We start from the raw sequence: 26725 nt of genomic DNA, 5'->3' as shown, positions 1-26725 counted from the left end.
TGCTTGTGCATGTTTATTTATTCAGCAGTCATCGCAGACTATCTCCAATAAAACTAAAAATGGTAAATTTACTCTGTGACAGTCACATACTACAGCTGCTTCAACAATGCAGCAGATAACCGATTACACAGAAAATGGACAACATCAAAACTATTTTAGAACAAAAGACGAACTTATATTGGTATAGAGGTCTTCAGTGCCGAGACAAACAGTTACACTTTGAAAAGTCTAAAGCATGAAGCATGAAACTCTAGATGCATGTGTGTAAGGAACTCAACTTGTTCTTAGATGTTGCTGAGAGCATCAACTCCTGGAAGAACTTTACCTATAAATGATAAACAGAAGAGGTGGAAGAGAATGGGAGTCAGGAGTGTTTCCAGGAATACATTTTGCTATAATAAAGTTTCAGTATTATGGTTCACATGTTGGCAAAGAATATCTGCATGTTACATTTCCAAGTTTTGTCCAGATATTGAAACATATTTATAAATGTAATTTTTTTCTTTAATATATGCCCAGTTTGGATAAGAATTCCCAAAAACATGTAGGACTCTTATACTTGTTATATGGAATCTCAACATTAAAAAGCAAGAGAGCAGCACAAACTACTTTAAGTTCCTTTTGGTGACTGTAGTTACCAAAAGGAACTTAAAGTACCAATTCAACTACCAATCAGCGGTTATTATAAGGTTTCAGGATGCAAGATAGTCTTCTGAAACTTGTGGGAGCTTTTAAAGCTATGAAGGATCATGCAACCAAAATAAACTCTCAATAATTCTGATAACTGTTTGTCTCACAAAACTTGACGGTACGGTGCTCAACTGCAGCCAGACACTTCCCCAGAAGAAATTTCACTGGGCTGTTTTTGTAAAAACCAGCTTAATTCCTTAAGTGAATGAAGTGAACCAATTTGTCCAGCTGTAGAATGTAGTGTGGGGACAGTAGAATGAAGTTTGCTTTGAATGGTGTTATTATCATAAAAAGTTGAAATTAGATCTGTTTATGCACAATTTTAAACTAGAACAGTGCAAAGCGAAATCAAAAGGAAGTTTTATTTGGATAGTCTCGTAAACCTTCAGGGCCAGCATTCATAATGTTGAGAGCTTTTGTTTAGTTTTCATCATTGGCAAACTAAACTCAAAGCAGAAGACAACAACAAAAAAAAGGATTTACCTTCAAGCAGTTCTAAACTGGCTCCACCTCCAGTACTAACATGACTGACTTTATCTTCAGTGTTCCACTTGGCGCAACAAGTGGCTGTATCTCCACCGCCTGCAATGGCCAAGAAAGGTTTAATTAAACCAGAAGATGAATGTAATCTCTTATAGCTACTGAACCTTATTGAAACGTGTAATAATGAACACTTTTTTTTCTCTTAAACATTGAAGAAATACAAGAATACATATTCACTAGTTCCATAAGCTCTAATTGCCTTTTAACACATCCTTGCAATCTTTTACTCCAGATGCTGTACAAAGCCACAGTCCAATATAAATCAAGATAGAATTGCATCGTTTCACTGAAAAACAAAGAATAAAGCATTTTTTCTAATACTGTTTGATATTAATCTCTTAACTTCTGTATGGTATACTTCAGATCAAAAAGCCAACTTCCTTCTCAAATACATTAGAATACAGAGCCCTTCAGCCCACCAGGTTTGCACTGACCAGGATGCCAATCTAAACTAATCCCATCTACCTGCACATGATCTGAACCCCTCTATTCACACATCTGTCTAAATGCCTCTGAAAAGTTGCTACCATATCTGCTTCTACAACCTTCCTTGGCAGCGTCACAGCATAAAACAATGCTGGTATAATCAATTTGGTCTGTCAAAAGTTCATTTGAGGGAAAAGCAAGTAATTTAATTTAAATCAAATTGGTGTATTCAAATTTTTTAAAAAATTTTATTTACAGCGTGGTTACGGGCCCTTCCGGTCCAACGAGTCCCTGCCACCCATTTTATACCCATATTAACCTACCCGTACGTCTTTGGAATGTGGGAGGAAACTGGAGCACCCGGAGGAAACCCATGCAGACACAGGAGAACGTACAAACTCCTTACAGACAGCGACGGGAATCGAACCCCGATCGCTGGCGCTGTAATAGCGTCGCGCTAACCGCTACACTACTGTGCTGCCCCATAATTTGTTCATTTAAAGATCTTTACTAAATTTTTGCTGGGGAATTTATTTAACAAGTTCCCTGTCCTAGTTCTGCCCTTCTTTGAATACCATTTTTGAGGAAGACAGCTTTTTCAACAAGAGTCTATTTCAGAACATCCTGTTGAAGACCTAGATCTAGCATTGCCAGATCCTAGCCTCTTTGGGAGACCTGCCTGGCAGACTACCAACAATGCCTGTTGGATTTTCAATTTTGTTGAAGGTGCAAACTCACAGAACTGGCAAAAGGAGGAAAACACAATTACTCCTCAATAAATACTACGATAATGGTTATATGATCAGAATTAAATTATTTAAGATGTCACAAGACAGTGTCATTGGAAGTAGGCTAACTGTGACAAGATACAACCATGAGAGTCAGAGTCATACAACATGGAAACAGGCCCATCGGCCCGACTCATCCATGCTAACCGAGATGCCTATCTACACTAATCCCATTTGCCTGATTTGGCCCATACTTCTCATGCCTGTACCTGTCCAAATGCTTTTTAAAATGCTATGATTGTTGCTGCCTCAACCACCTCCTCTGGCAGCTTGTTCCATCTACCCACCACCTCCTGTGTGAAAAACTTGCCCCTCAGATCTCCATCATAAGTAGACATGATAACTCTGTATCATATTTTCTGAATCAACTACATTCAAAGTGCCCTCATGGCTCAGCAAATTTATTCAGCCATTAAGACTGAACATCTGCACTAATTTAGCTCATCTCAGATATCACATTAGAGCACTTTGGCCTGTGGTCCTTGGCCTGGAAAAAAAAGAACAGAAAATATCCTCAGTTCCAGTCCTGTCTGCCCGATGATCCCCATGGAACTACAAGTACTTGCATATTAAGTGAAGGCTAAAGAAAGCCAACTGTATTCGTGATTCACCAACTTTAGCACATGGGCCACAAGATATTCACCATCCCTAGTATCATACTTGTTATGTACTTTCAAAACACAAGGACGCATAATTCTATTTGAAAGCTATTGAGAAACAGTAATTAATAAATTATTGTTAAATATCCTTAAGAATTTCTTCCTATTAAATCAATGCAAAATGTTTTGGAAGAATTTTTGTACAGTAAGCAAATTTTGTAAAGTATCCTTAATTGCAACACACAACTTTACTGTTAACTAAGTTTTACACATTTTAGTCTGCATAACTTGAAAACCTAAATACAAAATTGTAAAAGCTATATCAATGGTTTAGAGAAACACAGCTTCATCTTTACCCATAAAGACTGCAAAATGATATGATCTCTTTTATCAGGCTTAAGGAACTTCTGAATTCCAGTCTACTTACCGATAATAGAAATTGTACCGTGCTGGGTGACTTCCACAACCTTATCCATAACAGCTTTGGTGCCTTTTGCAAATTTGTCCCATTCAAACACGCCTACAGGACCATTCCACACAATGAGCTTGGCCCTACCCACTGCAGCAGTAAACTTCTTAACACTCTCAGGACCACAGTCTAGACCCTTGGTAGGGAAAAAAAAATCAAAATCTTGATTCGCAAAAATAGATAGGATGCATTTCATTCATTCACAATTAAGGGAAGGAACATGACACATTGATACAGTGAAAGTACTATCAGGACAAGATATTTTCACACTTGTTCCAATGAAGGGCCTTTGCCTGAAATGCTAACTCTTTTTCCTACAATTGCTGCCTGACCTGCTACCAACATTTTCTGTTCTTTTTGCTGCTAAGATGGCGGCTACCAGTTTTCCTTATAACATGAATTACAGTTCAAAAATTAATTTACTATGCAACTTGTTTTAAACATAGAACACAAAACAGTACAGCACAGGAACAGGCCCTTCGGCCCACAATGTCTGCGCCAAACACAATGCCGAATTAAACTAATTCTCTTCTGCCTGTACATGATCCATATCCCTCCATTCTCTGCATATTTGTGTGTCTATCTAAGAGCCTCTTAAATGTTACTATCGTATCTGCTTCCACCACTCTGTGTAGAAAAGAACTTGCTCCATACATTAAACGTTTCTCCTCTCACCTTAAATGCATGTCCTCTAATACTTGACATTTCTACCCTGGGAAAAAGATTCTGACCATCTATCTCATCAATGCCTAGCAGGTCTCCCCTCAGCCTCCGTCACTCCAAAGAAAACAACCCAAGTTTGTCCAACTTCTCCTTAAAGTTTATTCCATCTAATCCAGGTAGCATCTTGGTAAACCTCTTCTGTACCCTTCCTAAAGCCTCCACACCCTTCCTGTAATGGGGAGATCAGAAATTGCACACAATACTCCAAGTGCAGCCTAACCAAAATTTTATATAGCTGGAACATGACTTCCTCACTCTTATACTCAATGCCCTGACCAATGAAGGCAAGCATGCCATATGCCTTCTTTACCACCTTATTTGAATGTGTGGCCACTTTCAATGAGCTATGGTCTTGGACCCCAAGATCCCTCTCTACATCTGTGCTGTTAAGGGTCCTACCATTAACTATATATTTTCCCCCTACAATAGACGTCCCAAATTGCAACATCTCACGCTTACTTGGAATAAACTCCATCTGCCATCTCTCAGCCCATATCTGTAATTGATGTATATTCTCCTGTATCCTTTGACAGCCTTCTACACTGTCCATAACTCCAATCTTTGTGTCATCTGCAAACTTACATCTGCATTTTCATCCATGTCATTTATACACATCATAAACAACTGAACCCCCAGTACCGATTCCCATGGACCACCACTGTTTATGGACCTCCAGCCAGAGTAACACCCCTTCACCACTTTCTGTCTTCTATGGGCAAGCCAACTCTGAATCCAAACTACCAGGTCACCGTGGATCCCATGCATCTTAACCTCCTGGATCAACCTACCATGAGGGACCTTGTCAAATGCCTTCCTAAAATCCATGTAGACAACATTCTCTGCCCTACCCACATCGATCACCTTTGTCATCTCCTCAAAAAAACTCAATCAAGTTTGTAACACATGACCTGCTCTGCACAAAGCCTTGCAGACTGTCCCTGATCAGGGCATGTTTTTCCAAAAGCTCATAAATCCTATCGCTAAGAATCCTCTCCAACGGCTCCCCTCCTGATGGGAGGCTCACCGGCCTATGATTTCCTGGATTATCCCCATTTCCCTTCTTGAACAAAGGAACAACATTGGCTATTCTCCAGTCCTCCGGGACCTCGCCTGTGCTGGTGAGGATACAAAGATCTTCATTAAGGCCCCAGCAATCTCCTCTCTTGCCTCTTTCAATAATCTGGGATATATCCCATCAGGCCCCAGGGAGTTATCCACCTTAATGCTATTCAGAAGACCCAACACTACCTGATTTCAAAATGCCCTGGCACATTAGCAAGCCCCACACTGCTCTCACTGTCCTCCACGTCCTTCTCCTTGGTGAATACCAACACAAAGTACTCAGAAAAGATATTTATTTATTAGTCACATGTAAATCGAAACACACAATGAAATGCGTCTTTTTGCATTACTGAGAATGTGCTGGGGGCAGCCCACAAGTGTCGCCACGCTTCCGGTGCCAACACAGCATGCCCACAACTCCTAACCTATATGTCTTTTGGAATATGGGAGGAAACCAGAGCACCCAGGGGAAACCCACACAGACAGGGGGAGAACATACAAACTCCTTACAGACAGCGGCAGGAATTGAACCTGGGTCACTGGTGCTGTAATAGCGTTACACTAACCACAACACTACCGTGCTTGCCCTTTTGGCCTTCCTAATCCTCTTTTCAGCTTTCTCTATATTTCTTAAGGGCCCTTTCTGCTTTTAGCTTCCTAAACCTCACATACGTTTCCTTTCTCTTTCTAACCATGTTCATAACCTCTCTCATCATCCAAGGTTCCATTACCATGCCATCCTTGTCCTTCCTCCTTACTGGAACATGCCGGTCCCGAGCTCTGATCAACTGGTCTTTGAACAACTCCCACATGTCAGATGTGGACTTGCCCGATAACAGCTGCTTCCAATTAACTCCCCCTCGCTCCTGTCCAATAATGTTGTAATTTGTCTTCCCCCAACTTCGTCCTTTGCCACAAGGTCCAGACTTATCCTTATTCATAACTAACTTAAAACTGAAGGAGTTATTGTCAAAATGCTCTCCCGCTCAAAGGTCAGTCACCTGAAAAGGCTCATTTTCCGAAACAAGATCTAATATAGTTCCTCCTCTAGTTGGATTTTCCACGCAATGTTTCAAGAAACCCGCTTGAATGCACTGACGAAATTCTGCCCACCCAAACCTCTTGCACTAAGGAAATCCCAGTTAATATTGGGGAAGTTAAGGTGACCCACCATGGCAACCATGTTGCCTTTATGTCTTTCTATAATCTGTCTACATACCTGTTCCTATATGACTATTGGGAGGTCTATAGTACAACCCCATCAGAGTGATTGCACCCTTCTTATTCCTGAGCTCCACCCATATTGCCTCAGTAGTTGAGCCCTCCAGCACGTCCTCTCTGAGTGCAGCTGCAGCATTCTCCCCGATTAATAATGCAACTCCTCCACCTCTTTTACCCCCCTCTCCCTCTCATCTAAAACACTGAAACCCTGTACTAGTTTTGCTGTACTAGAGGCTGTAGAGCTTTTGACAATCCATAGTACTAACTTACCATCCAGTTTGCTGGGATGCCTGAAGCTACTGTGGCTGCTCCAACATTGGCATTTTCATCAAATTTATCAGCAGTTACAAAATCTTCAGGCAAAGTGATGGTCACTGAATTTTTTTTAGCTTTGGCCATCAGGTCATTGATTATTTTTGACCCTTCTTCATCATAAAGGGAATTGCCAATCTAAAAAGGAAAAAAAAAGTGATAAAACTTTCACACATATCCATACACTATTCCCTTACTGCTGTGGACGTAGATTTTAATTATTCTTGGCTCCATGTATAGAAAATGTCACATACATAATACTATTTGAACAACATTATTGAATGCGTGATCCTGCTTTCAATATACAAATAACCAATGTATTTTTACAACAACTAAATGTCAAGAATATTATCACAGTGCAAATCCATAGAAAACTTTACTGTGTGCATATAACACATGATATTTTAAGTCAGAACTGAAAAGAAATACATTCCATATTCCCCAAACTCCCCAAAACAGTGCCTACTCTCACATCCAGAAACAAATCTGTTATCATCATTTCTCTTCTCCAGGGTCAGGGCCCATAGAGAATCTATTATGGATAGAACAGCAACCATATAGACAAGTAGGAAAAAAAGTGAACTAAGATAAATAGTTCTTTATCTAGAAAATAAACACTGATAAATTAGGGCAAGGACAGCAGGGGAGAGGTTGGGGGGGGGGGGGTGGGGTGCAATCTCTGTCTGATGGAGATGCATACTTCTATATTTGAGTTCCTGGTACTGTAACAAGAGGGCAACATAGAATTCAGAGCCAGAGAGAATGGGGATAGAACTGCGTCTTAGAAAATCAGAGATTGTGTGGTGAGGATTCAATAATGGTGAAAGCAGTAGCGGGAATGAATAAGGTGGGTCCAAACACACCAAAGAAAAATACACATACTAAAACAGATTTGATCAAAATCTTGTTTATTCAGTTTATTGATTGGCGGGCAATCTTCACCCATTATCAATAAATAGTACAAGTCATGTCTTTTTATCTGTTTCACAGATAAAAACATAAATAATGTATGTTATTCCACTTCTGAAGACTTGTATAGCTAGCTGAATTGAACAGCTTTGTATTGTGATGACCTTAGGGAAAAAAAAGTTAAGGGGAGATTTAATAGTCTCAACAGAGAAAAAGTGGAAAAACTGTATCCATCTACAGGAAGGTCAGTTAGCAGACGGTATAGGTAACTAGAGAAAGTAATAGAGAATTTTCATTTTTATGCAACATAATGAAATGAGACTTACTACCCGAAAAGCGAGAATAGAAGCTTCCAGAAGTGAATTGTGTACATATTACAAATCTATGATAATAAAGGAGGGGGTAGTTATGGATGGGTGAAAAAAAAATCAAATAATATTACTAGAACTACCAGGCAATAAATTCAAAAAAGTACGTGAAAGCAGAGATGGCAAACAATTACTCTAACAAAATACCCTTCTTTGAACTAAAAAAAAAATCAGTGAATGCAATGACCACACAAAATCCATTAGTTAACTTAGCAAATAGAAGAACCATGGTGCAACTCTGTTGGCGAGCATACCTCCATTTTATTGATGACCTTCAGGAATGTAAATGCCATGCCTCCTCCAATAATCATTTCATTCACCTTATCTAGCAAGTTATTGATCAGCTGAATCTTGTCCTGGACTTTAGCCCTGTTGAACAGTAACAGAAGCAGCTATTTAAGTTGCATAATTTAAGTTTCATGTTATTACATTAAACTGCTGTGTAAACAAATAAGCAGTGCTGAAAAATAGTATCGCCTTAAATGACCAAGAAAATTTCCATTGGGATAAGATTGAATTGATTCAAACAAAATCTTGTTTAAGACATTATTAGTAACACTTTTTAAAATTTAAAACAAGTATTTCTAAATCTTCCCACCAGGAAATGCAAAGTGATATGGTTTGTTTAAAAACATGCAATTTCAGTTTAATTTCTAAAGAGGTTATTCTCTTCACTGCAATAATTATGGTAGCAACTCACAAGTACATTTATATAGTCCAAATAAAATGCATTAAAAGTATTTCACCCATACAGATTACTAGAACAGTCAGCATGCATGAGACATGTCGCACTTGTAAATTCCAGTGGCACTTCTTGAACTGACATTGAAGACAAAAAGATGCAAATCCACGTCTTCAGGCGAGCCTGTGATTCATAGCGAGTCTTTTTTTTCTGCCCAACACTGCCCCCAGGTGACAGTAATATTATATTTCAATTTGCTTCTCACACATATTCTTCCAACAGGAATACTGCACCATCCAGCGTTAAGATTTCATGTTTATGGATGCCTGCATTACTTGCACAAGGCAAGTTTTATATTATACTTTCCTGATGTCTATTATAAAGAATTATGTACACTATGAAGCAGGAATTCAAAATATTATTTTAATTAAACTATAAATGGGCCAATACAGTTCTTCGCTTTACCAGGCAACACACAACACTGTACTTTGTTCCTCCCTAAATAAAATCAACGTTTAAGATTCGAGGATCAATCACTATTTCTGTAGTGCTGAGGTGGCATAGCAGTTAGCATGACACTATTACAGCACCAGTGATCGGGGTTCAACTCCCGTCGCTGTCTGTAAGGAGTTTGTACGTTCTCCCCATGTCTGCGTGGGTTTCCTCTGGGTGATCCGGTTTCCTCCCACATTCTAAAGACGTATGGGTAGGTTAACATACATCTTTACATACAGACTCATTGGGCCAGAAGGGCCTGTTACCATGCCGTAAATAAAAGTTTTACAAGGCAGGTATGCTCTTTGTTCTAAAAGTTCTCAGATACCAAATAAAAAAAATAGCTTGGACAGTTTTGGTACTTACCCACCCAGAATGGCAAGGAAGGGTCTCTCAGGTTTTTCCAGAGCTTTGGCAAAATACTCAAGCTCTTTCTTCATCAAGAAGCCAGCAGCTTTCTTTGGCAAATTGACACCAACCATGGAACTAATACAAAAACACAAATAATAAAAATAAAAGGTGCTAATCACCTCAAAGGAACATTAGTAAATAAGATGACAAAAAGTAGTTTATTTTTAATGGGTTAGGATCTCTGGGTTCAACAATTAGTTAAGGATTTATACTAGTTCTAAATGTATAAAAGATTTCAATAGACTAATCTAACTACAAGCTTAACCATGTTTTGTACAAATTCATAATAATGTCATTACCCTTTTATTCTATAACCCCATTAATAAAATTCAAAAATTAATTTGGTAGATTTAAGTCATTTAAAACAAAAAGCCATCACTTAGAAAATTATATATTTAAAACACAAGGAACATGTTCTATGCATGCTCCCATTCATGTGTTTCTTACCAAAGTGTATTACCTCACACTTGGCCACAGTAAATTGCCTTTACCACATAGCTTCCCATTTCATCTACACATTTCTCTTCCTAAATTTTGTTTTGGAAACAAATCTACCCAATCTCCTATGTCACAAATGTATTTGAGATTCTGTACACAAGCAAATCACGTTTATAAATTTCAACTCTTCTTTGATCTTCCAAAGGGAAAAAAATTCAATCAGCTCACCTGTGAGCTCTGTGTGCTGTTCCAAAAGCATCATTGATATACACATCACCTAGCTTAGACAGCGAATCTCGGAAACACTTAACATTTTCATCAGTTGCTTTTATCTGGAAAAGAATAGATTTCATTTCAGTATGTTATTGTTGAGAAATAAAAGACTCCCCTTCTTCAGGGTTATGTCCCTTTCCGTCATTCATGCATCAAATATGGTCAAGCAGTCCAGGTGGTGAAGTACACCCGAGCTATGATAAATGCCCTGCAACCAAGCACTAACAGTAATCCAATTCTGTCATGTTTAACCAACAGTGTTTTTCTCTCTTCTAGTGTAAAACAGTCAGGCTGCATGCTTATAGTTCTGTATATATTAAAAATTCCCACAATGATCTAGGAAAATCTGCACCATACCCATGTGCAAATATGTGAGTACAGGCATTTAAAGTGTGCAGATATTCCACACAAAGTGGAGTTACCAACATGAAACTAGCTACTAGGGTGACAAAAAATACATAAATTTGCACCATTTTCTTGTTGGCAAGTTTGTCTATAGGTACCTCCAAAGCTTCGAACATGAGAAGGAGCCACACATGCAAATTCAGACTACAACTATGGTTGAACTGTGACAACAAATCTCAGTCCACATTTATCCAGTATCCAAACATGTTCACTTCCTCGCATTCAAATAGGAATTTTAACTGTCCTCCCTTCCTTAACTGGAAGCAGAGGTTTACTATTAATATTTTTTTTCTCAAGATTAGTATTATTATGGAATTTCCTGCTCATTTAAGTATACGTAACTTGCAGCAAAATCAATTAAAAGTGCTGATTCTGGTTGACGGTAATAAAAAAAACCGAAATCAGTAAACCATAGCTTTGAAAGGCACAACCTATGAATTTGGTTGAACTGTTTATCTTCTGGTGAACTATGTGGCTTATTAGAATGTGTACTTTTAAAAAAAAACTTACCCTGTACACGATTCAGTTACTGGAACAACAAAGTAGTAGGATTAGGTACAATACCCAATTAAAGAGAAGCAACAAAGAAAACCTTTTAGCACACCCTCATGTTCCAGATGATTACTTAGTGGGTTTTTACTGGAAAGTGCATTTGTAGGTTATCAGATGAAGAAAGAATTAGGGCTCTGCCATCACACTGCTGCCAAGCTTTAGCTTGGTAAAGTATCCTGCTGGGCTGCATTACATATGAATAATGGTCACTTAGTGATATAGTGAATCTGGCCGTTCCTGTGGAACCAGACACTAACATGAATCAGCTAAGACCAATTGTAATAGCTACAAATCCAATTTAAGTGGCATCAATGCTACAAAATACCACTGCTGGATAAATCATTTGTGTTAACAGTTTTACACAGGCCTCTACCAAAAGCTTTGAGCTTTCTTTCAACTCGCTTTATCCCACTATACTAAAAACATTACGTACTTCAATTACACCATAATGTTATTAATTAAAGCACTAATTAAAGGCTGATTTTAAAAACAATAAGGGTACACATATATGCACTTGAACACATTTAAAAAAAACAAACCAATGACATTTTAAGAGATGGGTCTGCAAGATCATCATACTACATAATTTTGTTATGACTATTTATAACAATATGCATGCTAAGTTAAGCTGCAGCAAAAATCCAGCAGCAATACCAGCCTATTCAGCCTGAGTTCAGGGAGTCTCCAGTGTCAGCCTATAAAGGTCAGCATGTCTAAGAGCAACTGTTATTACTGTATCTGGAACGATTCTGGCAAAGGAACCAATGAGATTTCCTAGCTCAAGAAAGATATGCTATTCCAAGAGTTAGGATACCACTTGACCTTCCAGAGTGAGTCATTACCAAGAGTATCAATTCATTGGTGACTTCTGGCATTCAAACATGTGGCTTAAATTTGTACCTGAGAAAGTTTAAAAAACCAGGATTTCAAACAAAAAGGCATTGTAAGTAAATCATATAGTGGAAAGATTTTTAACAAAATCTTAAAAGCAGGAGGAAGACATTCAGGACACTCCTGAAGATTTATCTACCCAACAGAAAAGATCTTATTTTATTCTATCAAGCACTTAATAATCCAATAAATACTTTTTATGTGGGTGTTAAAATATTAACAAGAAAGCATAACACTGTGGGATACGTTACTTGTGCATTACTCTTAATTTATTATCTCAAACTATTTCAAGTACAGTAAGGCACCTTAGGATACCAGCATAAAAATAGAAAATGCTGAAGACATTTAGCAGGGCAGTATTTAATGAAAGCTTATTGATATGACACATGAACCTAATTTCCCTCTCCACAGGTGCTGCATAATCTGCATTTTCAGTTTTTAATTTACAGCATCTATTGTATTTTGCTTTTGCACAGATAAAAGGTACTTTACCTTAATGTTGCAGAACTCAAAAATGCTTCCTCTGGACACTGGGAAACATAAATGCACATGCACAGTTCAAGTTGAGACTGTGTGAACAAATAATGTTCTTTTATTTATGCTTAACTGAAACCTTAGTGATACCACAGAGGAGAATTTATACATGTGTACAATTCCCTCAGAAAATGAAGGTAAAAAGCTCTTGTACAAAGACTTTGAATGCCAGCTTAACAGCATTCATTATCACCAGAGGGACTAAACATGTCTACCTAATCAATGTATCTTTTCACTGTGTCCTTGAACTTTCAGCAACATGAACAAAAGTACAAACCAAAGGAATCCAATGGATCTGTACCTCCAGGAGTATTTAGACTAGGTGGTGATGCCTAGTCTAAATACTTTCTTAGCAAGAAAACACTAAGAATCAGTAAAGCTAATATGTCTCTTTTCAGGAAGGCACACAATAGAAGAGGTTTGAGCAAGACAAATCAAAACCTTGGACTGAAAGGGAGTACTACCAAAATAAAGTGAATTAAAATGAATCAGGGCAACATTAGCCTTGTCACCTTTGACAGCACTGAAGAAATGATTGTGTTCACATCCCAAGGAAATAAAAGAGCAAGAAAACACTAAGAATCAGTAAAGCTAATATGTCTCTTTCCATGCTGAAGAATTTCTGGACATCAAAGCAATGAAGATCAACCAAGAGATCTTCAAGAGCAACGTTTACACAGAGTGTTGTTAAAAGGCTTGAGGGAATGCAAGACGCTTACAAGAGCAGTTAACAACAAGGTGGCTTGGACACGTGTCCTTTGCCACCAGATGAAATGAAATAGGTTAGCCTCAAAAGATATGAAAAAACAGCAGAGGAGGAGGAGGAGAAGAAGAGGCATCATCAAACAGAAGACAGTTTAATGGCAATGGTAACCACTTATGGAATTCTATTGTGCCATTTGAGGCATAGGATTGAATAATGAATTCACTTACTGCATTATTCTGGATTTTAGGACATAGAACATACAGCACAGGAACAGGCCCTTTGGCCCATGATGTTGTACTGAACTAATTAAACTAGTAATTAAATGCCTAACTAAACTAATCCCTTCTACCTACACCATGTCCATATCCCTCCATATTCGGCACATGAATGTGCCTATTTAAGAGCCTCTTAAACACCTCTATTGTATCTGCCTCCACTACCACCCCTGGCAGTACATTCTAGGCACCACCACTCCTTGTGTAAAAAAAAACTTGCCCTGCACATTTCATTTGAACTTACCCCCTCTAGTATTAAACATTTCAACCCTAGGAAAAAGATACTGACTGTCAACTCTTACCTATGACTCTCATAATCTTATATCAGGTCTCCCCTACTCCAGTGAAAACAACCCAAGTTTGTCAAACCTCTCCTCATAGCACATGCCCTTTAATCCAGGCAGCATCCTGGTAAACTTCGTCTGCACCCTCTCCAAAGGCTCCACATCCTTCCTATAATGGGGTGGTTTTAATTATGGCAAAACTGCCAGCATCCACTGTTTTCGTACTGTGAAACTTGGCTCTTATGAACAAGAACCTGATTCAAGTCCCAGATTAGGGTTCAAACATATTTCTAAACATGACAGTAAACATGCTGCCATTCCTCCTAGTAATCAGCACTTAGTATCAATGTCATCACACTAGTAAATCTCAAACGACGACAAGGTGTTGTACAAGAAGAAGATAGAGAGCCTAGTGGCAATGATGTCAAGACACAACCTCTCCCTCAATGTCAGCAAAACAAAAGAACTGGTCATTGACTTTCAGGAAGCAGGGCGGAGTACACACCCCTATCTGTATTAATGGCACTGAGGTGGAGATGGTGAGAGCTTCATGTTCCTAGGTGTAACTATCACCAACAAGTTGTCCTGGTCTAGCCACAGAGATGCTATGGCCAAGAGAGCACACCAGCACATCCACTTCCTCAGGAAGCTTAGAAAATTTGGCATGTCCCAAATGATCCTCACCAATTTTTTTTTTAAAACAGAAGCACCATTGAAAGCATCCTATCCAGATGCATCACAGCTTGGTATGGTAAGTGCTCTGCCCAAGACCACAAGCGCCTACACTTCCCACTGCCTTGGGAAGCAGCCAAACATAATCAAAGACCCCTCCCACCCTGGTCACTCTCCCTTCTCCCCCCCTCCCATTGGCAGGAGATACAAAAACTTGAGAACACATACCATTAGGCTCAAGAATAATTTCTATCCCACAACTATAAGACTCTTGAATGGACTTCTTATATGATAAAGATGAACTCTTGCTCTCTCAATCTACCTCGTCATGGCCCTTGCACCTTATTTGTCTACCTGCATTGCACTGTTACTGTAACAATATATCATGCATTCTGCTATTGTTTTCCTTTTGTACTACCTCAATGTACTTATGTATGGAATGGTCTGTTTGGGTGGCATGCAAACAACAGCTTTTCACTGTAGAAAAACTAGAGAAACAAAGGACTGCGGATGCTGGAATTTATATGAAAAACACTATGATGCTGGAGGAACTCAGAAGGCCAGGCAGCATCTGTGGAGAAAAGCAGGCGGGCAACGTTTTGGGTCAGGACCCTTCTTCAGGACTGAAGATAGGAAAAGGGGAAGCCCAATATAAAGGAGGGAAAGCAGAGCAGTGATAGGTGGATAAAAGAAGGGGAGGCAGGGTGGGCACAAGGTGGTGATAGGCAGATGCAGGTAAGAGGTGGTGATAGGCAGGTGTGGGGAGGAGGGAGAGCAGATCCACTGGGGTTGAGTCAAAGGCAAGGAGTACCTTGGAGTTTCACTTGTACCTTAGTACATGTGACAATAATAAACCAATTACTACTTGGTACTATCCTGCAGAGGTAGTGATCCTCCATTCTGAACACTCACAAGTACGAACACCCTTACACTTTCAAGAGACCTGTTCAGGCTGCGTGCTGGGAACCTGTTTGCGAACGCCTGCCACTGACTGTTTACTGTATACTGCTATGGCAGGAACCTGTCCTGAATCACTGTCCTCTGCTGGTGCTCCCATGGCAATGAATTGGCTGGGACAAGCAATCCCCATGATCTGTGGGGCTCAGGGCTGCCGAATACTAGCAGCACCACTTGCTCTGAACTGGGGACAGAAGTACACCCATACAAAAAGGGGAGACAGCACCTCCCTTCACATCCAACTGGAGATGACAAGAGAGACTGTAGGATCTAGGCAGTGAAAACGCAAGGACCAGGTGCTGCCAATACCCACCTATGTTGGCCAGGGCTCAGGGTCTCACATCTCAGCATTGACAGGCACCCTACTCTCCCCAGCCTGTTCAATGATAACCCTCATAGACAAACTCTCCACGCCAAGCTGTGGGATGATTCATTACTGTGGAAACACTAAGAGGACATAGGTTTGTGCCAGGTCCCACCACAGCAGTGCATGGCAGCAGAGAGGGCAGGGGTTTGCTCAAGGTTCCTGGCAATAGCAGCACTGTTACTAATACATCTCTCAATATACAAGATATCTTTATTAGTCACATGTGCATGCTATAATTACTCATTTTAGCACTAATCCCATTCACACTCATCCCTGGGAATTCATCCTGAGCAACAAGGTACCGATATAGATGCAAGCTAGATATTGTATTACTTGGGCACAATGTGATCAAATCTTCTGATAATAGAGCTTCAGTATTATATATTGTGGTAGTCAATTTTCCTTGATCTCTCATATATTGAGAAAATGATTCCAGTTGTGTGATGATTAATGTATACACATTCCCTGAGGAGGCATTCTCAAGCTGTTCTTGAATTCCTTCTAATAAATTATTTCACAATAGCATTTCCAAAGAGAGGACTAAAGGGCCTGGAGTGGAGGAGGAAGGGAAAGTTTTTGAAGAAATATCTCTCATTTTCATCATCTGTCTTCCTACCAGGCATTATATTGTTGTGTTATCATTTCACTGAAAAAACACAATCTTCAGTGGGCACATAACAAAAGTGAAAAATAAGACCCTCCAGCTTGCATTGTTTCCTTAAAACTATGAAACTTTAGTTTCAAGAACAAATACATTCAATCCATCTGATGGAGCAGCTTCTCTCCATCCTGATCTTCTCCATTTCAGAAACTCTTTGGTTTCTTGATACCATTTTAGCCGTAGTATACACAATCTTTACTCATGTTAACAGTATTAAACTTCACCTTATTCCCAGATGCATCTTTCCCTTTCCCCTCCTCTTCAACGTGGAATCGTAGGTTTTCCAGGAGAATCACACTTCCGGGATCTGGGTTTGCACATGCCTTCTCAACTTCACTTCCAACACAATCTTTGAGGAAAATAATATTCCTATTTATAAAATCAAAATAAAACAATTTTTAAGTGGTCTGATATTAAAAATAGATAGAGAATACTTTAAATGCTCAGCAGGACAGGTAGCATCTGTGAAGAGTAAAACAGAGTTAATGCTTCATTTAATGATGTCATATTAGAAACTTTAGGAGGCCACTGCACAGGAAAATTTCCCATTTTCTGTGTAATTATGATACTAGTACACACACACAAAAAAACAATGTATAGTTAGGGCATTGTTGGTACTCTCAATACACTGAAGTGACTTATCCTAACTCCTGTCCATTGGAAAAGCTCTTGTAAAAATAAGAACTAAGCAATGTAGGGAAAGAATAAATAATGACTTCTATGGCACAAACAGAATTCCCTGGATTTGTGTTTGTTTCTTTCTTGTGGCAGTAAACAGCAAGCGTTCAGTCTTCAACTGGAAAATGACAGCAGCCTCTGGAGGTTGCTCCAATCCACACAGTGCATTACTTTGCAGCATTCTCTAACATAATCTCCAGAAACCAAAGAAATAATTAAAATGTCAAATATTTGCAAACTATTCTTGTAAAATACCATAAAGGTGGTACACTCTGTTACACAACCTGCATAAGGTATACCAGGCTATAATTACTTTACAATTTTTTGTCCTATTAAAATCTAATTCCATATCAATTGTAATATCTTTATTAATATTTCAAAATGCAGTAGATTTTGATATAAAAATGTTAAATGTAAAATAATCTTTACAATATTTCAAATTCTGATTGAATTGTTTGTGTTTTAAATTTGATTTAACATGTTGTAAAATGCTTCAAATATTAGTTAACATTGCACTTTATCTCCCCTGGTTTACTGTCTAAGATAATTCTTTGCCTGGCTGCTCAGTAGTGATAACATCATTGTCATTGGATGTCATTTAACTGATACATAATAACAACAAATGTTGAAAAAGGAAATCCACACCAGAAGGTGATTGTAAGATCTATCTGGGCATCTTGAAGGTCAGTGGCCAAGCCAACATGTCACAGCTGACCACAAAACCCAGACCTTCACGTTTTCTCTCTCAGCTCTAATGTGGTTGCACACCTTTACCTGATGAAAATGTATATTCCACAAAAAATCCCTAATTACAATCCATTCTACTACTATCAGCACTCCAGTACACAATTCTAAAAAAAGTAAATGTGATGCTTCTAAAGATATCCTGCAGTGATAAAAGCCATCTGCCTTCTCATTCTGAAGAAATAAACTACAAATATATTGTGCAAAATAAGTACAGCACCCAGGACTACATAACACACAGTGAAAACATCAGTCACCTCCCTTGAATGCTACTGGATATTCTATAAAAATAAGACTTGCCATTAAAGGAGCATTGCATGTCAGAACAATCTGGTTGCTCAGACTTCACTTTACCTTCCCATAAGCTTCTTCAGTTCCTCTGCAACTGGTGCCAGTGAAAACTTCTCAGGCATTAGGGACACCATCAGGCCTCCCCAAGTGGCTCATGAGAACCACCGACTTGGCTCCATTGTCTAAACAGTGCTGAATACTTGGAATTGCAGCTTTAATTCTGTGAAAAAAACATTCAACTGTGTTGTGATAGTGCTTTTTTCATTAGTTCCAAGTCCTGCACTTTCCTATTCCCTCCAAATTCTTCTCATTCTAGAACATTTCTAAGAGTGGCTGATCAGCCTAGAATCATACCAGGTTAACTATTTATTCAGGGGATATGGCCATTACTTGCAAGGCCAGCATTTATGCCCATTCAACTGCTTGTTGGACCTTTTTAAAGGCCAGACAAAAGTCATATTATTAAAGCACAGCAAAATTCAAAGAAAGTCTCCTAAAATTATGGCCTGAGTCTTCAAAGGACAAATCTTCTTTTGTGAACTCCTCTGTGCGATGCAATGTCAAAAAATCTGCATGCATGGGAGATCACAGTAGTTGTACGTTTCTCTTCAAGGAATCATCAGCATTTCTCCACATGGGCAGCACAATGGCATTGCAGGTGGTGCAGCTGCCTTTATAATTCTTGCAATCCATTCTCTAGTGCTGTCTGTGTGGAGGTTACACATCTCCCTGTGACAATGTGGGCTTTCCCCAGATGCTCTGGTTTCCTCACACTTCAGAAAGATGAGCTGATTGTTGGGCTAATTGTCTACTTTAAATTATCCATAACATAGGTAGAAGAGGGTGTTAGTGGGTCTGTACGACAGAACAGGTTACTGATAAATAAGCAAGGGAAAGGGATTGACAGATTGCTATAAGTGCCTATTGAGTTCAATTTGAACATATTTAAAAAGTAATTAATTTGTTCAGTTGATTTTTAATAGTCATTGGATGTTTTCAATGTCATGCACATGAAAAGGTCTAACAACTGGCTTGGACAGATAATGTATTTTGCAGCTGTTTCACAAACTGAGGGAGGAACAGAGCTTGTTCTGGCAGGTCCATTACATGGTGCTTCACTAGTTAGGATCAGGACATTAAGCAAGTTCACAACCAGCAAAATCAGTTATATTATTGTGGTGAATGTAAATGAAACTACACTCCCTCATAAATTTTACCTCAACATCTCCACTGTCGTTCTCCACTCAACATCTCCATCTTACCTTTGGTTGTTGGTGATCTGATTATTCTTCATCGGTACATTGAAGTCCACCCTGAAAGAAAGGTAACACTATAGCTCAATCTCAGCATCTCAATATAGCTTCACAAAGTATTATCCACATACTAAAAAGGGACGGAGGCCCACAACATTAAGAACAAAATGGCAATCTTCATGTAGTGCTTCAAAAACACATTCAAGTCATCATCACCTGGCACCAGATACTATCTCAGTAATCTGCCAGATCCCGCAGCACTTATGAAAAGATTTCCTCTCAAGAATCACAATAATGGTGAGGTAACAAAATATCACTGGGGTTAAATTCAATACAGAAAGACTATTTTCAGTGGTGATTATTTAAACAGATACACTGAAGGACTTGTCTGAGAAATCTACATAAATAACCAAGATCAAATTGAGAAATGCAAAGATTTGACAGATAAAAATCATGGATGCCAAAGAGAATCACCAATGTACCACGAATCAACTGAGATGCTAAATACACTTCCATTGTATTAAGCAACATCCCTTGTGAAATGAATGTAATAATGGAGTAAATTTCACAGCAGTGAAAGTGGAGATGCTTATTCCTGCAAAAGTTCATACAATGACATATGGCCAGAACCAGAGCTCTGAGTCTTCCTCAACCAACCCCATGTGGGTAACTGTGATAGTCTATTGTGAGCAGGGATTGCAGCTCCAGTAATGTGGCAAGTAAGTGGAAATGCTCATCAACCACCAATACTTGTTTCATGACCTCAAATAACAAATGTTCTTAGGTTTTCTGGACTGGGAATGAATCACACCAAAATCGATGTCTCTCATTCAAGAAGGAAACAGAATTCCAGGAAAATATTAGACACCATTTTCCCCCACAGCAACTGATGTACTATAAATTCTGCATATTGAACTTCAATCATTTGCTCCACACCCGTTCCATGCTGGAAATTCCGATGTGCATCAGTCAGCTTTCACCAAAGTTAAACACCACTTCTGCATTTTGACATCATGTCAAACTTCACAAAATTCACAAGAATTTCATGCTCAATCAAACAAAATCATGTTTCAAAAGCTACTGCAGGGTTTTTTCCCCTCAGTTTCTCAGTTCTGGTGGAGGGTCACAGGCCTAAAGTATTACTTCTGTTTCTCTCTCCTTAGATTACTGCCTGACATGCCTGAGTATCTCCAGCATGTTTACCTTTTTGATTTTATTGTTGGTTTGTACTCAATTAGCCAAAGAAGAAAGTGAGCCAGAAGAAAAATTACAGTTGCATAACAAAGAGATAAGGGGAAATAAGCTCAATTTATACTCCTGATCACAATTCAATGATTTCTGCTAAAAAAAATCTGTAAACAATAGGCAAGGATTAGATCAAGCTGGTTATGTTGCACAAGTCAACTGGCTTGCAAGCATTCATTTATATTTTATGTTTTTATGTCTTACACTCTACTGCTGCCACAAAACAACAAATTTCACAACATATGTCAATGGTAATAAACCTGATTCTGATCCTTTATGCTCATGCTTGGAACAATGGTCACTGATCAATGATCAATATGCTGGTGGGACAGATGAATATTGTGTTCTTTGAAAGGAATAAAGATCAAGAGGATCTGACACACACAGTATATGCAATCTCAGGTGTAGAAATGAATTCTCTCTAAAGTGCAAGCTACAAGGGAAATCATCCTCAAAATGGATCCAGGAAGACTAAGCAGCAATTCACCAATCTGTCATTGACACGAAAATGGGAAATTGGAGAAAAATAGTTCAAGGCTGGCAAGGCTGAAAAAACAGGCACTGGTGAGAAAACCTGAGAAGAAGTTAAGTGCAAACAGCACCCAAAAACACAGTTAACTACATTAAGGTCTCACCCACAACTGTTTTTATGTGCGAGATACCATATCTGTAATGAAGATTTGTGTTAAGCAATTAAATTTTACTGTATTAAGTTTTAAATAAAAATTTTCTGTAGTAAATTTTACACAACAGTAATACTGCACTTCAAAAGAATGTTTAACTGGTTGCAAAATATTACAGGATTATGCAGAGGTTATGAAATGCACAAAAAGCAGTTCCCTTTCTCTTTTCCAACTGTTTGTTCATGTATAACAGAAATTATAAAAAGCTCTGTCTACCATTTATTAGAGGCAGACAGACTACAGATGAGTTAGGAAAACAAAAAAGTTATATAGTATTGAAGTTGTGCAGGGATAGATTTGATTTGGCTGCAGTCTATCCACAAACGCAAACCATGACACTCCCTGCTTGGGATCACTTGATCTAATGGCGATTTGAGCAGGTAATGGCATCTTGAGCAAGATAACAGGGAAGCCATGCATTCACAAAGCAAGAATGTCCGTTATCAAAAGAGATGACATGAGGGTGGCAGGGTGGGGGTGGGGGAAAGAGGAGGTGGAATTAGGAAAGCAGTAATATTAAAAGCATTTTTAAAAGGAATATAGCTGGCTAAAATAGGAGGTTGTTGGGAAATCCAGGCTTTAGAACATAATAAACTGGAAGGTTACATTGTGCCTAGGTCATTGAAAAGGTAGGGATTAGTGCTGATATTTTCAAAGCATTAAGCATGGGTTCAATTAAAATTATTACTCCTGGCTCAGAATCAAAGTGGTAAGTTTTAATGCCTTTTTGGAGACTTTATCACTGAAATTTAAGCTGACAATCCAGTACAGTACTGAGGGAATCCTGCACTGTTAGAGATGTAATCTTTTGCATAAGACTTTTGAAGGCTTTGCAATGCTCTCTCAGAGACATCAATCATAAAATCACTGGAATTATCCATGGTAGAATATTTATGCATCAAACATTGCTAATACATATTATTTGGTCATTATCAAACTGCTTTTTATGGGACCTTGCAGCACACAAATTGGTTGCAATATTTCCAACAAAGGTGACTGCACTTAAAGAGCTTCATTTGCTGTAAAGAGTTTAGGTACATACTAAGGTCATTAAAAGGAACTGCATAAATGTATTTTTTTCTTTTCAATACTCCTCATCCTCAGACTTTTCCAAATACTCTCTGCAGTAGATATCAGCTATACAAGCCTTACCTATTACTCTGTATAGAAGTTCATCTTAATAAATGATAGCAAAAAATTGTTATCCTACTTTTAAAACTGACTATTAATTCAAAGTCTAATATTTAATTCTACAATCCAACATTACAGCAGTGACTGCACATCAAAAGATTATGTTATTGGTTGTAAAGTGCATTTGGATGTTAACACCACAGATATAAATTTCACATCAGAACATATAGATTAGGAGCAGGATTAGACCATATAGTCCCAAGCCTGATTCGCCATTTGACAAGATCATGGCTGATCTGATTGTAAACTCAATTCCGCATTCCAGTTCAGTTCACCTATAATACCCTTTCACCCCCTTATCAAGAACCTGTCTACCTCCACCTTAAAAATATTTAAAGATGTTGCATCCGTCACTTTGTGAAAGAGTTCGAAAGACTCATAACCCTCTGAAAATAAATGCCTCTTCCTGTCTTAAATGGGCAACCCTTTATTTTTCAGGTGCCCCAAGTTCTAGATTCTCTCACAACAGGAGATATCTTCTCCATATCCACCTTGACAAGATCCTTCACAAGGTTGTGTATTTCAATCAAGTCATTTCTCATTCTTCTGAACTCCAGTGGACACAAGTCTAGCTGCCAATCTTTCTTCATAAGATAACCTGCCTTAATGAAAAGGATTTCATTAGGGTTTTGATTTTAACATTTCTGACAATGGTTTTAGGATGCTTGTAAAACGTTCCCTGCAATGACAGTGAAATTTACCAAAATAAAACATCACTCAGTTGGGTGAGGAAGTTATTGTAGATGTTGGTATTCATTGAAATGCATGAAAGTGATTTTCAGTTTCAGAACTGACATAAAAGTTGACCAGGATGGACCATGACCAGAAATGTACAATGATGTTAATTTAGAATACAGCTTCTGAAAGATTAAGGATTTAGTCTCTAATGGCCTTCCATTTTAAATAATGCTGCTGTTAAAAATCTCCCTCACAGAATGGAAAATGTCACTCATTTACCCTTACTTCACATTCCACAGCTTAAACTTACTCATCCAAACCAAAAACTCATCATTTCCTGCATTCTGCTTCTGAATATACCACACAATGAAACTGATGAGCAGCAGAAATCATTCTGACAGTGGAATTAACAAACCTATGCGCATTGTGAAAGGTGAACAAACAGATGCCAGAAATCCTTGGTACTATAATTAAGGTTAATGCAGTTTCTAGGTCAAAGCATACTAACAGACAAAATTTCAACTGTTTGAGGCAGGTCGGCTTCTTTTCATTATGGTAGGCTCTAACTAAATTTCATGGTTTCAACAAACATCCATAATTTGTCGATAAAACACATTTTCAACAAGATAGCACATATATTTCCCCCAAAAGCTAGAAAATTTGATATTAAGAACTTTGTGTTATCATTCACGGATAGCTTTTGAGATTCTTATTCAGAGCACCTACACACGTGCTCAGATCACAGTTGCTGATAACCACATGCAGGATGTTGCAACTTTGCTACTACATACTTCCCTAAACCTCATGTTTCATAGATGCTCTAAATTGTGGACTGAATGGGCCCGATAATGTTAATAGTTAACATCAAAAAGAAATTTCAAATGAACAGACATTCTACTGCTAAATCTTGTCAAAAAAAACATTTTGGAAACAGCTCATATGAAAATACAGTAGTTTTTAATTTTAGAATTTAAAAATACTGGAAGATTTACAGAAAAAAACTGATTTACTACTGAAAGAAAACTGATGAAAACAATTTAAAAACAAAACTACTAAACCAGAATTGCAGCACATTATTCTTGAACACTAAAACAAAACACCATGAGGTCATTCATATAATTCAGATCTAGTTTTAAACTGATGTATCTTCGGCTACCAAAGATTCTTTGTAGCAATTATGGTCCTCTATTCTGGAGTACAAGATATACAGGGCAATACTTCAAGTACAGATTTAAAGTAACTTGATATATTACTCTTTTTACTGCTAGGACCTGGCTACAAATGTTCATTCATTCCATAGGTTAAGAGGGCAACTATAAATGAATACGAGAGAGAACTTGAAAGCCAGTGCCCTATGCTCTTATCCAATGTACAAAATTAGCTGTGATTTTCTGGACACCTTACGTCAGCAAATGGAAGTGATTTGCTGAGCAATATAGATATCACTGCAATACTAGAAATGCTGCAGGCAAGGTGCTCCATGGCTATAACAAATTATGAACTGTATCAAAATGTGCTTACAGTCCTGGGATTACAAGAGGCCATCCCTGACAGCATGGAATTTTCTTTAAATATGCAATTTTTCTTAACCTCCCTCAAGAATAATAAGGGAAGGACTATTCACGTAACTACTTATTACTAATTAGGCAAAGGATAGAAGCAGTGGTTTTGCACCATTACATCTTCATTCTCTATCACAAAAAAACTACATAAATAACATTTTACAAAGTCAATTGAAATAAAAACCAGCAAAAAGTTCAGAAACAAAATATTACAACAAAATTATAAGTAATCAGATTAAATGTATTTCAAATACAATTTGGTTCCCTGAAAATGTAACCCTATCAACTGCATGAATTCAAAGCAAGGTTGCAAAAATAAAAAAAATCACATCTTTAAGTAAAGACTTTATTTTCAACAATGCTAAATGTTAAGCAAGCTTAGAAAATAATACAATTTAGGGAATAAATGCTTTAAAAAATCTAAATACAATCATGGTATGGCTAATAATTATTGGTCAAGGTGTTGCAATACGATACTCGGCAGAGTCACAGAATCAGGCCTATTGGCCCACTGAGTCCACATTAATCTGGAATCCAATTAAATTAATCAATTGATTACATCCTCGCCATTTTCAGATCAATTACACAATGCAGCCACAATGTATTGGTTGTGAATATTTAAGGTGCTGGATAAGGGCCAGAAAAGCAGGTTGCCCTGGATGGTGTTGAGCAGTTGGTGCTGTATTCATCCAAGCAAGGATGAATATTTCTTGTAAGTGTTGAAATAGCTTTATGGAGACAGTTGGTGGGTCCTTGCCACAAAAACTCAAGTCTCTGACCAGTATTTATGTGGCTGGTTTAGTTTCTGATCAATATTGATTTCAGTGGTATTATATTTTAAGCAGTGGTAGTAATAGCATCTCCTACAGGAGATGATTATTGCCTGGCGCTTGTACAATCCAAATTTGTATGTAACATGGATAGTTTAATTATCTGGGGAAATGAATGCTTCAGTATCATCCCCACTTCTGACCTTGTGATGGACAGAAAGTCACTGATGAAGTCGTTGAAACCGTCAGGCCTTGGACACAGCCAGGAGGAACTCTTGCAGCAATATCCTGGGTATGGCTGCAGCCTGCTTTGATTACGTACGAATGAACCTCTATATGGATTATAATTTTGTTTTACTATTATCAGCCAGTTAACTAGCCTATCCCGAAACGTTTTGCAATCCTCTATTTCAGCACGTTGCACGGCTTGACCTTGGGTTCATTTATTCCACCAGTAATCTACAATTATTTTACAAAATAGAAGGCAAAATGCATTAAGTTTAAGGAATTGATCAGTTCACATGCGGTAATATCGTTTAAGAATTCAAACACTATTGATATTTTTTCCTGCACATTAATTGTTAATGACCCTAAAATTAAATGAACACGCAGCCACATAAGACAGAGATGGTGCAAGGCGATTCCTCGATGTGAAGATAATTCTCATTAGGAACAGAAGATTGGCAGCACTCGGATTGGGGCCAAGTCCCACCTTACTGAGGCCTCCCAACTCTCACTCACCTCATTATCACTCTCTTCTCCTTCACATCCAGTTTGTCCAAGGTTAGCTTGTTAGATAGAGACATCTTGTTGCTGATTATTGTTTTGCTGCTTGTTACAAGTTCCTGTCACACAGCAGCCGGCTTCAATGACCTGAGGAGAAATGGAAGCTGTGATACACTCACTCACAGAGGTTC

General features: G+C 38.3%; 1 protein-coding gene across 1 annotated transcript; it reads right to left on the bottom strand.

The window, feature by feature from the left end:
• pgk1 (phosphoglycerate kinase 1) lies at positions 1–26725 on the bottom strand. The gene is given in 12 exon segments (XM_052022206.1): positions 1–325; positions 1174–1272; positions 3474–3651; positions 6792–6971; positions 8365–8479; positions 9654–9773; positions 10365–10468; positions 16938–17082; positions 18490–18548; positions 18550–18646; positions 19689–19739; positions 26550–26725. Coding segments are annotated over 12 exon segments (1254 nt in total). The 5' UTR covers positions 26615–26725; the 3' UTR covers positions 1–284.

This window comes from Pristis pectinata, chromosome 8, assembly GCF_009764475.1.
Source record: "Pristis pectinata isolate sPriPec2 chromosome 8, sPriPec2.1.pri, whole genome shotgun sequence".
Classification (NCBI taxonomy): Eukaryota; Metazoa; Chordata; class Chondrichthyes; order Rhinopristiformes; family Pristidae; genus Pristis; species Pristis pectinata.
This window is presented reverse-complemented; position numbering and strand designations above follow the sequence as displayed.